Source organism: Rhinolophus sinicus, chromosome 14 (assembly GCF_057876585.1).
Source record: "Rhinolophus sinicus isolate RSI-liver-muscle chromosome 14, RSI-T2T, whole genome shotgun sequence".
Taxonomy (NCBI): domain Eukaryota; kingdom Metazoa; phylum Chordata; class Mammalia; order Chiroptera; family Rhinolophidae; genus Rhinolophus; species Rhinolophus sinicus.
Window position 1 is genome coordinate 178173477 of NC_142514.1, and position 15216 is coordinate 178188692.

Genomic DNA, 15216 nt, shown 5'->3' on the forward strand with positions numbered 1-15216 from the left:
CTTAATTATTCAGAAATTATGTTTACCTGATTTCTTGAATAGATTGTAAATCCATTAAATGTGGCAGAGGCACATTCACGTTTGAGTTCTCCAGGCCTGGTTTATTTCAGTGGTCCAAAATGGAAAGAACTATAGGGGTCATAAAGAATGAAACTGGAAGATTTAGGACACCAGGTGCTAAGCTGCTGACATCCCAATTAAGCATAATTCCTGCCTAGCTACATTGCTTCATAGCAGTTTTCTGAAAATGTTGCTGAGGTTAACTTTCACCTTTTTTTAAACCACTTATTTTTACTCACCTTGAATGAAATAAAACATTTTCGAAGGCCTACTATGGGAAGGCAGTATGTAATGAACTATAATTATGGCCCCATGAAATAGATATCCCCATTTTTACCAGTGGTGAAATAGATTCAAGGAACAGTAACTTGCTAAATAGAATTAATAGGTAGCTTTGCTACTACTAAATCCACATTTAACTTCAAAGCCTGTGAACTTTCCTCTACAACACAATCGTCTTTCTCTTTTTAGGTGATCTAAAGGAATCCACTCATTCTCTATTCCCTAGTGACTCTTCAGATATTATTTACTGTGGTCGAGACATGGAAAAAAACAAAGTGTCCTTCAATAAATGATTGGATAAAGAAGATGTGGTACATATACACAATGGAATACTATTCTGCCATAAGATGAAATACTGCCATTTGCCACAACATAGATGGATCTTGAGATTATGCTAAGCGAAATAAGTCAGACAGAAAAAATCAAGAACCATATGACTTCACTCATATTTGGTACATAAAACTGAAAGCAACAAAGGAACAAACAAACAAAGAAACAAAAATTCATAGACACAGACAACAGTTCAGTGGTTACCAGAAGGTAAAGGGGGTCAAATATATGGTGATGGAAGGAGAACTGATTTGGGGTGGTGAACACACAATGTAATATATAAAGGATGTACTATACAAACCTACACTTGAAACCAATGTAACTTTACTAACCATTGTCACCCCAATAAATAAATAAAAAAAGACTTTAATGGAGATTCCCACTCTGCATTACTTTCAGCAGCCATTGGATGTCAGTACTGTTCCAAAAGTCTGCTCACTGCAAACATGAGTTTGAAAAAATTCCTATCCACACTGCGCCAGTTTTTACAACTGAAATGCCATTAGCCCCATGAAAGTGCAAAAACACTCAATAGAAAATAGAAAACATTTGCCTAATCTGAAGTGGTAACTTAGCCAAGATACTGGAAGGAAAAATGCACTTCAGTACTTGGCTTGCAAATATTGGACTGTGTCTGCAGTTTAACTGAATGATTAATGTGAAATTTAGAATTGGATCCCCAGATCTTGTTTCCATCCGCTTTAAGGCATTTTACCCCCGGATACTTTATTTTCCAGGGGTAAGAAACTGGTTCCGCGAATCACTCCTTGATTATAATGGATGAAAGGAAGAAAGGAAAGAATGTGAGAGGCCTACTGTGCCATCACCAAATGCCAACTTATAAATAAGCAAATGGAAACTCCCGTTTAACGCTTTAGGACGATTTAGTTGCACACGCTAGTGGACGTAAGAGAAATTCTGACAAAGCTGCTAATCTGGCCGTGCTTCCTGTGCAGCAGAAACATTTAAAAACCGCAGAACCCGGTGGCTTCCGAGCTGGGAGCGTGAGGGAGGGAAGGTGAGGGAGGGAAGGTGCGGGAGGCCTTGTTTTCTCCGGGTTGGTGACTCTGGTCATACTAACAACTTCCCTTCAGCCCAGGGACCACAGCCAACTTAAGCAGCCAACGCCAGCTCCGTGGTCTCGACAATGTCTGGTAAAACGCAACTCCACAATTCTTTCCGCAAACTTTTATTAAGAGTCAAATGTGGTGAGAATTTTGCTAGGGCCCCGAGGACTCGACGGAACCATTTTGTCCCTGACCTCCAGGGGCTTACAGGTTAGTAGGTCAGACACAGGATGACGAGACGAATATTGCTGACATGAATGCTAGCCCCAGAGGAGGTGCCATGAAACCAAAACCAAGGTAAGGGCTGTTACATGACCACTCCATACATGCTTCGCCAACGACAAATAAAAAAGTAGGGAAAATCTTCCCAGGAAAACCGGATCAGCAACGGGCTCAACATTTGCGGAAGGGTCTGCGCAGGCGTCGCGCCCTAACCCGGAAACACACCCTCCATGGAAAAGTAAACCCAGTGGAAACACTAAACTACTTTCCCCACCGTGCACCAGTCAGAAACTCCCCAGCATCCTCTTTTCCTCTGGTTTCCTATCTTTTTTTCTAAAGCATAGGATAAGTAGGACTTCATCTCCCAAGATGCCTTTGGCCAAGTTAACCATGCGCATGCGCCGAAGAGGCGGGTCCTCCTTGCCCTCACGACCCCGCCTCTGTTCTACTGCCGCCATTTTTTTAGAGACTTTCATCCGGCAGCGGACGGGGCTTTTTTTCTTAAAGGAAAAGCGACAGCTCAAAAAATTTCCCCTTTCTGCCTGCAAGCCTTGGTTGCGCTGGGGTCAGAAAGACCACCTACAGGAAAGTGGGATCAGGGTGGGGCAGAAGAACGCCGAGGCTACTTCCCTGGCTTAAGGAAGAAGACTAGAGCCCTTGTGTCATTAGCGGCTCCTTAGGGAGGCAGGTGCGCGCGCAGCCACTCCAGGGTGCGCGCGAGGCGGGGAAAGAGGTGCGTTTTCTTCCCACCAACCTCCTCGGGAGACCTACCCCTCCTACTGCCCCTAACGCGCGTGGAGCTCCGGAGGGTGGAAAAAGGTCACTTTAGGATTGTCGCGAGACGCAGCCGTTTAACGGTGAGAACGGGTGTGCGGGGAAGGAAACCTCGCGCGCTCCGTTGGAGGCCTTTCCTGATTGGTTGAAGGGAAAATCCGGTACGTCGTTGCGTGAGAGACTGCGGGGGGCGGGACAAGGAAACCATTCCTCCTCTCCGATTGGCCTGCTGCGCATCTGTGTCGGGGGGGCGCGCGCGCTCCGCCAGCAGTAGCGGCTCTTGAGTGGCAGGGGGTGGGGGGGGCGCCCTCGGAGCCAGGCGGAGGGGAGGGGGGAGAGGAGCGCAGAGGGAGAGTAAGGAGGACGCTCCGGGAGGCAGGGGGGCGGGGGGAGCAGCGCCGCGGCCGCCGCCGCCTCCGCCTCCGCCTCCGCCTCCTGGGACGAGGGGGTGGGGGACGGACGAGCCCCGATGCCGGGGGAGACGGAAGAGCCGAGACCCCCGGAGCAGCAGGACCAGGAAGGGGGAGAGGCGGCGGTGGCCAAGGCGGCTCCAGAGGAGCCCCAACAGCAGCCCCCTGAGGCGGCGGCGGGGGCGCCCGCGGGGACCACTAGCAGCCGCGTGTTGAGGGGAGGTCGGGACCGGGGCCGGGCCGCTGCGGCGGCTGCCGCCGCCGCCGCTGCCGCTGTGTCCCGCCGGAGGAAGGCCGAGTATCCCCGCCGGCGGAGGAGCAGCCCCAGCGCCAGGCCTCCGGACGCCCCAGGGCAGCAGTCTCAGGCCGCGAAGCCCCCGTCTCCAGCTCAGGGCAAGAAGAGTCCGCGACTCCTGTGAGTAACGCAGTCTTTCAGGCGGTGGGAAAGACCCCCCTCGGTCCTCATGCCACCCTCTCGGCTCCCGTAGCGCCCACTCCACGTGACATCGTGCCTGTTCTGCCCCCTGCCGGCTCGCACGCCAGATGTGACACTGCTTCCCTGGTAGCTGTCTTATCACTCTCTGGCCCTCTCCCCGTGTCCTCGGTCGAGCCACTTCCCCACTCTGTGAACTCGTTCTTTGTAGGATACACCTCTTCTGCTCCCTAGTGACTCATCCGTTCCCAGCGCCGCACGCTTGTCCCGCACTCTGGCACCTGCACTCCCTTTGTCAGCTTGTCCCTTTCCCTCTTACGGCAGTTCTCCAGTATTACATCACATCCCCATTAAGAAATCGACAGCGCAGTCTTAGCCTTCAGAAGTGTGTCCGTCCCTTCCTCCCTTTAATTAGTTCAAGAGCCCGTTGTACTAGTATCTTTATGTAGCTTTTTTTCACTTCACTAAATTTTCACATCACTTTTCACTCGTTTTAGAAATCTGGTGCTTACTGGTAGGGTAAAAACGTGCGTGGCTCTCTCAATTTTGTTAAGTGTAGTTTTTCATATAACAAGTTTAGAGAGGTACTAGTTTTTTTGTTTATACCTAGTAGCATATGTTTTTGTATATATTTTTATGTAGAAACGTCCTTAAAATTAGACTAATCTGAAAGGAATTCCTTTATTTCCTAGAGATAGTAGAGGAACCAGAAACATAAATATGTAAAATTATTTACTAAAACAGTGTTCCCTATATTGAAAACGCTGAAGCACACGTATTTGTAAATTCTAGAAATTAATCACGTTAGCCATTTAATTTGTTACTGAAAACATCATTTGTCAAGTGAAAAAAATTAGTAAAAGCAGGGAAAACTGAAGGTGGAGGGAATCTGAGTTTAAAGTAACCCCACCAACAGAATGTGGCAAGATTTGGCTTATATCAGACCCAGTAGATTTGAAATTTGAAACACATTAGTTAAAATTTGAAACACATCATTAGGCTTATTTGGATACAAATCCTTTGGACAAATTTCTTAAACAGTCTGTACCCCAGTTTCCTCATCTATAGGACATAATGTTAATCCCTCTAAGATCCGTTTGTGAGAATTAGATACAGCATATGAAGCACTTAACACAAAGCTATTGGTTTGAGTGTTAGTGACGTGATAGAGGTATAAGTGGTGTGTTTTCATGTAAATTCTGCCAAATTGGATTTTTGTCCTGTTTTTTCTTATTACCATACATAGGAAGGTTAATAACTTAATGTATTTTTTAAGTTCCCTTCCATTCTCACCTACCCATTTGAGAGTTAAATATACCTTGACATATTTCCCTTCCACCGGTCCACCAGCTTTGCTTATAGAACGATCTCAAGATAATTATACGTAGAGTAGTAATTTTACCCACTGTCATGGTTTGTTTTTTTTCTGTAACTCTTGGCCAAAAATTACTGAGTCTTTTTACTTCCATAATATAAATGTTACAACAGTTGAACTTGGATAAAGATGACTTAGTTAAATTGTTTCAGTTTTTTTCTCCTTAATATTACTGTGGGGAGAAATATAGTCTTAGTATCCTTTCTTCATCCGATATCATAAAAGAAATGGTTTTCAAACGTTTCAGACTTGAACAGTCTTCTGGACCGTTCGAAAACCGAGGTAGTACTGTATTAGTGTTCTTTTACCTTCCTTCAGACTCAGAACTATCTCTTGATTATGTATTTTAGATTAGGTAATTTGGACCGGATTGTTAAAATTTTCATACCATGTTTCCCCGAAAATAAGGCCTAGCCAGACAATCAACTCTAATGCATCTTTTGGAGCAAAAATTAATATAAGACCTGGTATTACATTATATTATACCCGGTCTTATATTAAAATTTAAGAGCGGGTCATATTAATTTTTGCTCCAAAAGACGCATTAGAGCTGATGGTCCAGCTAGGTCTTATGGTAGTAATTTTTTGTTACACGTTTTCAATTTACTGTATGCTCTGGAAATCAGAGGAGTCTTAAAGCATTTCAGCTTGCTAAACCTTGGTTGAGCAGTTACTGGGCCTGGTATTGTGCTGAGCTAGGTTTATAAAGATACATGAGACACGGACCTCATCTTTAAGGACCTTGCAGTATAACGGGGAGAGACATTGATTAGTAGAGGTTTATCAAATGTGTGCCTGGTTTACAGATTTTCAGAGTGATAAAAATAAATTTGAAAACTAATTAAGTAGGAAGTATAATTTAATCCTTTAAGACATTTCAGGAGGTTTTGAGTATCAGTTTACTGAACCCTGGTCAAGTGCCTTCTGACCTTGACATGTCTGTTTTCCAAATAACATTATGACGATTTTTTAAAAAGGAAGAGATTTAATCTCTGTGTTAATTACTTGTTCCATTCAGTTGATTTTTTTTTTCATATCCCAACACTGTCCCCTAAAAATGACCAATAATCAACTATTTAACCTACATTTGTTTCTCATGATTGAAGAAACAGCAAAGTGTACAGTAGCTTGAAAGGTCAATAAATATAGAGGTTTGGATTAATTGAAACCTCTTTTCCTATTAGAAGGCAAAATAATATAGTAGAAAAAGCGTTGGACTTACGGCAGACAGTTTCAGGTCCCAGTTTCTACTACTCAGTAAGTAACCTTGGGCAAGTCACTTAACCTCTTTAAATCTGCTTCTTCTATAACTGATAATTTATAATTTGTGAAATGCGCTTTATAGTTAGATGATAATTAGGTTCCAGTTTTTATAAACTTTCTTAAACTTATAACAACTTCCATTTGCGTTGAAATGTTCAGATGTTAATGAGAACAGTAGGATATCTTTGTTATGGGAAATTAAAATTTTTTCAGTGAATGTACTTAAGAGAAAGGCATAAAGTTAAATGCTAGTCATTATAAATTTAAACTTAGAGGCTAATAGTAAGGAAAAAGAAACCAAATTTGAAGAAAAGTTATGTATCAGTACTCTCTAGGCTCATCATTTGCTGTCTTTTAGCCAATAAATCCTAGAGTTAAGATTCTTATATTTCAAATTCAGATATTTATATAGTCGTTTATATTTTTTAAAAAAATATTCCACAAATTGTTTGTTACTCATAAAATAAAACACCCATACTTTCTACTAATATGGGAACAGTGTAATTGTTAAACTAGGTTAAAATGCAAAAAGGCTTTTAATTCTACCAATAAGTCCTGGTTTATCAGAATTTAAAACCCCATTAAATACTTTCTTAAACTTCTAATTTAGTTGTTGAGTAACCATATTGACTAAAACTGACTATTCTTAGAGCTACTCCTTCAGGTTCAGATGGGTTACAAATGAAGAAAACAAATACTGCTCTATTTTCTGGTATATGAAATTCCATTTTTCGTTTATTTTCTTCATAAAAATAAAATGATAATAAACCTTTGGGTGACACTTTGTTGTTTTGTAAGGAAAAGGTGAGGATCATGGATAGTGAGAATGAAGAGGCAGTAATATTCTGAATTGAAAAAACTTAGAGCTCTTTGGAGAAGGCTTCAGTTGTACAAGACGAAATCCTGAGTTTTTCTTATATGGTGATCAATAGGGTTGTAGAAACATTGAAACAATTCCAAAGATTTTCAGAAAGTTTATTCTGTTTTTAGCAGTTATTTCTGTACTTTTTATTTAGAATTAAGATGATTAGCAGTTATCTTTTATTAATTGCTAATTAGGCCATTGGTGATATAATTTAAAATAAAGTTACAATAAAAATATAACTCCATATTTTTTAAATTTGAAATGAAAAAATGGAAGCTATTTTTTCTAAAGAGAACAGAATTTGTGTTATGCTGTGGCTTCTGTATTTGCTTGGATATTCTTTTGTAAAATAAGAGTCGTCATTTGTATTAAATTTATTGTCAGAAAACTGTACTGCTCAGAGATCCTGTATGACATCTTTATGGTAAAGATCTAAGGGGTGTTTATGTGATTGGGTAATGGGCATAAAGGGGGATTCATCATACTGTACTCAACAGTTACATATGATAGAAATTTCCCAAATTAAAAACAAATTAAGTTAGTACTTTATAACACATTAAACTCTTTATTGTGGCTGTCTTACTTGTAAAGTGCAAATGACATTTATTTCTGAGGTCTAATCTTGTTGCCTTTTTTGAAATAGATTTTGACTTTGGGTTTCACAAATGATAATATTAGAGTTTTCTTTAGGTTCGTTACATTTTTAGTATGAAAATTTTCAAATATAAAATAGATAAAATAATATAATGAAACCCTATTGTTTAGCAGGTAGATTTAACAATTACTGAGATTTTGCCATTCTTGCTACCTCTATCCCTTTTAGCCTTCTTTTTCTTTTGTCAAGAAGTATTTTAAGAGTAAATCTCAAACATTATTTCATTTCAGTTCTAGTTACTTCATTTGTGTAAAGTAAGGACATTTTCTTATATAACCACTTAGTATAACAAAATTAGTAATATTTTCTTGTTCTTAATATATTTTTACAGTTAGAAACAACTGTTTTGAATGATACTATAGCTGTATGCTGTGAGATATGATAGCTACATATTGCTATTTAAGTTTACATTAATCAGAATAAAAAATTCAGTTCCTCAATTATATTAGCAATTTCAAGTACTTAGTAGCCACGTGCATCTACCATATTGGACAGTGCAGCTTCAGAATATTTCCATCATTGCAGAAGATTCTATTGGAAAACATTGCATTAAATGCTTTCTGCATCACTATGAATGAGCCTGAAAGAGATAAATATTTGTATTGTAAGAAAGTGCGAGATTGTTCATTTAATACTTGATTCTCATTTTTTTCAGATGTGTAGAAAAAGTAACAACTGACAAAGGTAAGACTTGGTTATTCCTATATCTCACGTACATTACACTCACTGATCATTATTATTATTTATTAAAATGTATTGGGGTGACAGTGGTCAACAAAACTGCATAGATTTCAAGTGTACAATTCTATAATACATCATCTGTATATTGCATTATGTGTTCACCCCCCCAGAGTCAGTTTTCCTTCTGTCACCATATGTTTGACCCCTTTTACCCTCTTCTAACATCCTTCCTCCTCCTACACTGATTATTTTATAATCTGATAGAAAATAGAATGAACTTCAGCTTGATAATTCAAATTGTTCCCATTTAAAAATGATTTTTAATTAGTAAAGAATTATTGGAGTAGATAGATCCTATTTAGATAACAGCAGCTTTGGGCAAGTGGAACATTTTGGCATCATTTAGAAACCTAATGGAAAGCAAATTATTTGATGTCAGCTTATTGCAATTTTTAAAGCTATTTATTTTCATTAACAAAGAATGATACACAATATATCAAGTGTAGACAAAATCTTGATGCTGGTAGAGACTCAAATTATAAATGCATTTTGAAGAATGTGGAAAGAAAAGTGTTCTAAGATTTTAGCCTGGTGAAAAATGGGGTCGTTAGGTTATTTCTCTTTCAGGTTTTAGCAAACCATATATGTGTATTGTATGTTGTCTTCTGTTTATCTGAATTATGAAGGGAAGCTACTGTTCACTATTTCTTTTTAAACATTTTTTAAAAAAGACTTAATTCTAGCTTTGCAGATTGGGTTATTAAAATTGACACTATCATGTTGGGCCAGTTGCTCATTCATTTCATTATTTTTTCTAGTTATTGGCTGTGTTCCTTGATTCTGAGTTTAAATATATAGCATCCTTCTTAAAACTGGAACAAATATACTTTTAAGCATATTTCATTTATTGTGTCTGATCTTGGCCCAGTCTTGACAGGAATCTAGTTAATAACTAAGGGGTAACTGGTTAATTTATTCATTTATTCATATTCTCTCCACCTCTCCCTTTTTCCTCTCTCCCCCTCTCCCCTTTTCCCCCTCTCTTCCTCTCTCCATTTCCCTTTCTCCCTCTCTCTCTCTCTCTCCCCCCACACACATACACACAAAGAATGCTTTGAGAATATGTATAAGGCAAGTTTAAAACTTATGTTTTATGTTGTTTAGAAGTATGATTAGGAACCAGTGATTTGAAGTGGTGGCTGTTCTGTAAATAATTAGATACCAGTGTTCCGGTTTGTTTTTTTCCCCTCTAAATTTTAGAATCTGAGGCTAGTATTTCATACTATACCAAGCAGAAATATTTTGTACTAAGCAAATTTTTGTGTAGGAAGTTTTGCGTGACTGTTTTGTCTAACAAGTTCTTGGTTTTGTTGGTGTTTTTGCTTGGAAAATAGGGTGTGTCTGCCAAGAATGGAAGGGTTTGTGTTCCTTATTCAGACATCATTTTGGAAATTTTATGATGTGTGGGGGAAATGTTGAGACAGGTGACAATCAAGTACCAGAGCAGTTCTTATTAAAACAAAAAAAAAAAACAAAAATCCCAGCCTGCCTTTATCAGTGCTAAAATTACTTTGTGTGTCTAAAGAGTATGTCTAAAGATTATTTTGGATGGCCTTGAGGAGAACTTGCAGATGTGGTTGACATTTTGAACCCCTGTTGGGAGAAATTAATTGCTCTTTGTGTAGATGTTTTAAACCAGAAGTTGGCAACTACTTCTTAAACAGTAGTATGGCTGTAGAGAGGTTAAAACTGCATTGTGGGTAATTCAGTCTTGAAATCAATCTCTCTGTAATCCACCAATTAAATGCTCTAGAGTTCAGGGTTTGAATTCAAGTTATCTTCTTTTATTGCAAATAATTCCAATATCTGGCATCCAGTGAGCACTCAATGAAAGTTTGTAAAATTTTGAAGTAATAGATATTCTCCAATTCCCATCTCCATCTCTTCATTAATTTACCTATTACTGTAGCTTTCAGCTCTATGAACAGTACATAAAAACCGTATCTCACATACATTTATACAACTAGATCAGTAAATAGAGGATGTAGTAGTCACTTTTTCCTTCGCTGTTTAATATTTAAAATTCACTTCAGTTCCTCTCTTTTTCTTGTCAGTTAACGTCTCAGAGATATTTTGTTATTCCAGAATAGTTTTTATGTTCAGTCTGCTGAATTTTAACTGAAGTAACCACATTCATTGAGGTTTTTTTCAAAACTTTGAATAGGTAGTGATATTTTCTAGAGGTAAGACTATCTCTCTGTTCTATTATTGAAAAGATGTTGTCAGGATTGTTTTTAGTCTTCTTTACTCCAAACAGCTTGAAATTATATGCTTGCCTTAGGTTGAAGATAAGAACCTTTGATATATTGGATCAAACAAATGCTATTGCACACACAAAGAAAGTAACTTGCTGTTTTTAAATTATCAAATTGCAAAGTTCATTTTCAAACTGCAATAATAGTAAAGAAACATAATAGTAATAGTCCCTGTTCCTGCTGCGTTTATTTAACCCTGATGGATATATGTAGAAAACAAATGGAATGTTGCCTGCAAAAAATAGAGTTTATTCATTCAGCAAATAGTTATTGAGCATCTACTATGTGTCCAGCACCATTCTAGGTACTGGGTTGTGTTAGTAATCAAATAAGTGCAATGAAGAAATTAAAGCAATGTAATGCAACATTTGATGAAGTTGGGGTGGGGAGGCTAAGTTGCTATACGATGGCAAGGGATGACCTCCTTGAGAAGGTGACATTTGAGTTCAGACCAGAATATGCAGTGCAGATAGATACCTGGATGAAGACCATTCCGCACAGAAGAAGCAAAGAGAAAAAAATTTAAAACATGAAAACTTTTCCAGTTGAGTTGTTTCCTTTCCTCATTGGTCTTTTAATCCAGATATTTTCATGTCATGATGGTCCCAGGGCAGTGTTCCAAAGGCTGAAGGCAAAAGCTGCAAGTCTTCTTGAAGCCCCAACCCATGTGATACAAGATCACCATAAAAATCAGTTGTATTTCTGACACAAAAAAATTGAAATTATAAAATTAAATAATAACCACTAAATAGTATCAAAAAATCTGTACTACTAAGGGATGAATCTGACAAATATGTGAAAGACTTATACATTGAAAAGTATAAGACATTGCTAAGTGAAATTAAAGACCTAAATCAATAGCCATGCACTTTGCTTATGGGTTTGAAAACTCAATATTGTTAAGTGGTATTGGGAAAACTGAGTAGATACGTGCAAAATAAAAAAAGAAAAGAAACTGGACCACTTTCTTACACCATACACAAAAACAAATTCAAAATGAGTTAAAGCCTTAAATGTAAGGCTTTAATCCGTAAAACTCCTAGAAGAAAACATAAGTAAATTGACATTAGTCTGAGTAATATCTTTTTGGATAACATGCCCTCGAGCAAGGGAAACAAAAGCAAAAATAAACAAATGGGATTTCATCAAACTAAAAAGCTTCCACACAGCAAAGGAAATCTTCAGCAAAACAAAAAGACAACCTACTGAATGGGAGAATATATTCGCAAATGATATATCCAATAAGGGGTTGATATCCAACATATATAAAAAACTCATATAACTCAGGAACATAAAAACAATACAATTGAAAAATGGGCAGAGAACATGAAAAGACCTTTCTCCAAAAAAGATGTACAGATAGCCAACAGACATGAAAAGATGCTCAACATCACTAATCAGGGAAATGCAAATCAAAACCACAGTGAGGTACTACCTCACATAGTCTATCAAAAAGTTCACAAATATCACGTGTTGTCAAAGATGTGGAGAAAAGGGAACGCTGGTAGGACTGCAAATTGGTGCAGCCCCTGTGGGAAAAAAGTATGGAGATTACTCCAAATAAAAATAGATATACCATATGACCCAGCAGTGTCATTTCTGGATATTTATCCAAGGCAAACAAAAACACTAATTCAAAAAGATAAGCACCCCTGTGTTCATTGCAGTATTATTTACAATAGTCAAGATGAGGAAGCAACCTAGGTGTCCATCGATAGATGAATGGGTAAAGATGTGATCTATATACAGTAGAATATTACGCAGCAATAAAAGAATGAAATCTTGCCATTTGCGATAACATGGATGGATCTAGAGGGTATTATTCTAAGTGAAATAAGCCAGGCAGAGAAAGACAAATATCATATTGTCTTTTATGTGGAAAGACTCAGAAACAGAGACCGAAAGGATGGTTACCAGAGGGGAGGGGATGGAAGGATGGATAAAAAGGGGAAGGGGAAGGTAGTCAATAATATTGTAATAAATTTACATGGTAGAGATGATTACTTGAATTAATGGGGTGATCATGTTATAAGGTATAAATATGTCAAATCACTATATTGTACACCTGAAACTAATATAACGACTGTAAGATTGTTTACCACCTATACTTAAGTAAAAAAAGATTTTTAATTAAAAAAAAAACGTCATTTCTCCCCATATTGATCTGTGAATGCAGTGTAATCTAAATAAAAATCCCAGCAGGTTTCTTTGTGGAGAGTTTTGGCCTTTTAAAGATCTTGGAGACTCTTTGGAGTATACATACTACACCTTGAAAACCATTAGCTTACACTAATCAGGAATCCCACCATGTTTCTAAGGGTGGGATCTATTCTTTAAAGAAAGAGGAAGAGGTGAGTAGATACTTGGTGGGCATCCAAGCATGGCTACTAATATGTGTGTATTCCATAATTTTTTTTAACCATACCTCATTGAAGAACATTTGATGCTTCAGTATTTTTTCTGGGATTACAGGTGATTTTTAAAATAGAAACTCTCAATATAAAAATATACAAAATGCACTTATCATAAATGTACCGCTCCATAAGTGTTCACAAGGTGAGCCCAGTCCATAGAACCTTCACCCAGCTCAAGAAACAGAACATGAATCGACTATCCCCAAGTGTAAACATCTTTTTGACTTGGAATAGCACAAATTAGTTTTTTTTCCTCACCATTTATGTGATATTTCTTTGTGTTTGTTGCAGATTGTTTATTTTCATTGCTGTCTATTGTTCCACTGTGGGAATATATTACAATTTATCCATTTTATTGTTGATGGGCATTTGGGTAGCTTTTAGTTATAGGCCTTTATGACTAGTGCTGTGATGCATGTTTTATTACAACTTTATTGAGGCAAAATTTTTATACCATAAAATTCACCTATTTCAAGCATACAGTTCTGTATATAGATTTGCCTTTTCTGAACATTTTATAAATGGAATTGTACATACAGTCTGTGTTTTTTGTTTTGTTTCTTTTAGCATATTTTTGAGGTTCATCTATGTAGCATACTTCGATATTTTTATTCCTTTGTATGGAAATATGCCATTTGATTTATCCACAGCCACCTTGAACGTGCCTGCGTCTGACATCCATTTATCTTTAAGAAACTAACAAAACGGTATTCCATGGTGGCTGTGACACTTAAGTTTCCACTGTTAGTAGATGATGGATTCTGTTTCTTCAAAAGCTCACCAATGTTTGTTATTGCCATTCCACTGTTCTGTGAAGCCAGCTGCTTCAGGATGGTGGGGAACATGGAAGACTAGTGAATTCCATGAGCATGGGCCCAATGCTGCATTTCATGTGCTGTGAAGTGAGTTCCTTGACCAGAAGCCATGCTGTGTGGGCTACCATGACTGAATAAGGTATTCTACAAGTCCATGGATGGTGGTTTGGGCAGAAGCATTGTGTGCAGAGGAGGCAAATCCATATCCAGGGTGTCTCTTCCAATAAGAAAAAAACACTGTCACTTGCATGATGGAAGTGGTCCAACGCAGTGAACCTGCCACCAGGTAGCTGACCGATCACCCTGGGGAATGGTGCCATTATCAGGGACTCTGTTGGTCTCTGCTCTAGCAGAGTAGGCATTCAGCAATGCCTACAGCCAGGTTGGCCTTGGTGTGAGACTCGGGGTTTAGTGTTCAGAAGTCTCAGCCCTACAGCTACAGGGGACAAGGATTTCTTTCAGGGCAGGCATAAAAACTTTCAGGTTATTTATGTGGTGCTTGAGCTGAGAATTGGAATCCTTGAGCATGTCCTTATATTTCCCCACTTTATCCAGTGCAATTTAGGAGCAACCAGCCAATCCCATCCTTGTTATTTTGAAATGTTCTAAGGTATCAAATACATGATCACCAGAAACTGGTACTCTTACAAGGATTTGATTAGGAGTATCTATCCATTGGTGATATTTTGCCTATTTCTGTTGCCACATCATGCCATGGACTTTTAGTGGTCACTTTTTACTGGAAATAGAGTCATTAGTGCCATTAAATCTAATCAGATTAGAGAACCAATTTCAGAAACCACAGAACCAGTTCAGAAAACTAATACTAAAAAGCAAACAAACAGAAAGAAAACTCATCCTTAAGATTCTCTTTCTCTGGAATCACTTTCAGTACCAGAGTTTGTATTACTCAGGGTACTTCAGAGAAACAGAAGCAATGGGATATGTACCTAGAGAGATTTATTTTAAGGAATTAGCTCACATGATGCTGTCAAGTTCAGAATCCACAGGGCAAACCAGCAGATTGGAAATTCAGGTAAGAGATGGTGTTGCTGTCTTGAGTCTAAAATCCGCAGTACTGGAAACTCAGGGTTTTATGTTGCATTCGTGAGGCCGCATTCCTTTTCCCTGAACCCTTTCTTTGCTCTTAGGCCCACCCACATTATGGAGGGTCATTTACTCAAAGTGTACTGATGTAAATGTTAATGACATCTAAGAAATATATTCACAGCAACATGTAGACTGGTATTGGACC

At 38.3% G+C, this 15216-nt stretch overlaps 1 protein-coding gene across 2 annotated transcripts in view; it reads left to right on the forward strand.

The window, feature by feature from the left end:
- The first annotated feature begins 3071 nt into the window (after positions 1-3071).
- Positions 3072-15216, forward strand: part of ZFP91 (ZFP91 zinc finger protein, atypical E3 ubiquitin ligase) — a 34682-nt gene continuing 22537 nt past the window's right edge. The window contains exons 1-2 of one of the 2 annotated variants that reach the window (XM_019718895.3): positions 3072-3560; positions 8392-8420. In XM_019718895.3, the coding sequence (XP_019574454.2) occupies positions 3205-3560; positions 8392-8420 (385 nt within the window). In that variant the 5' untranslated portion in view covers positions 3072-3204. The remainder of the gene's footprint in view (positions 3561-8391; positions 8421-15216) is intronic. The other variant, XM_019718897.3, reaches the window with a different exon arrangement.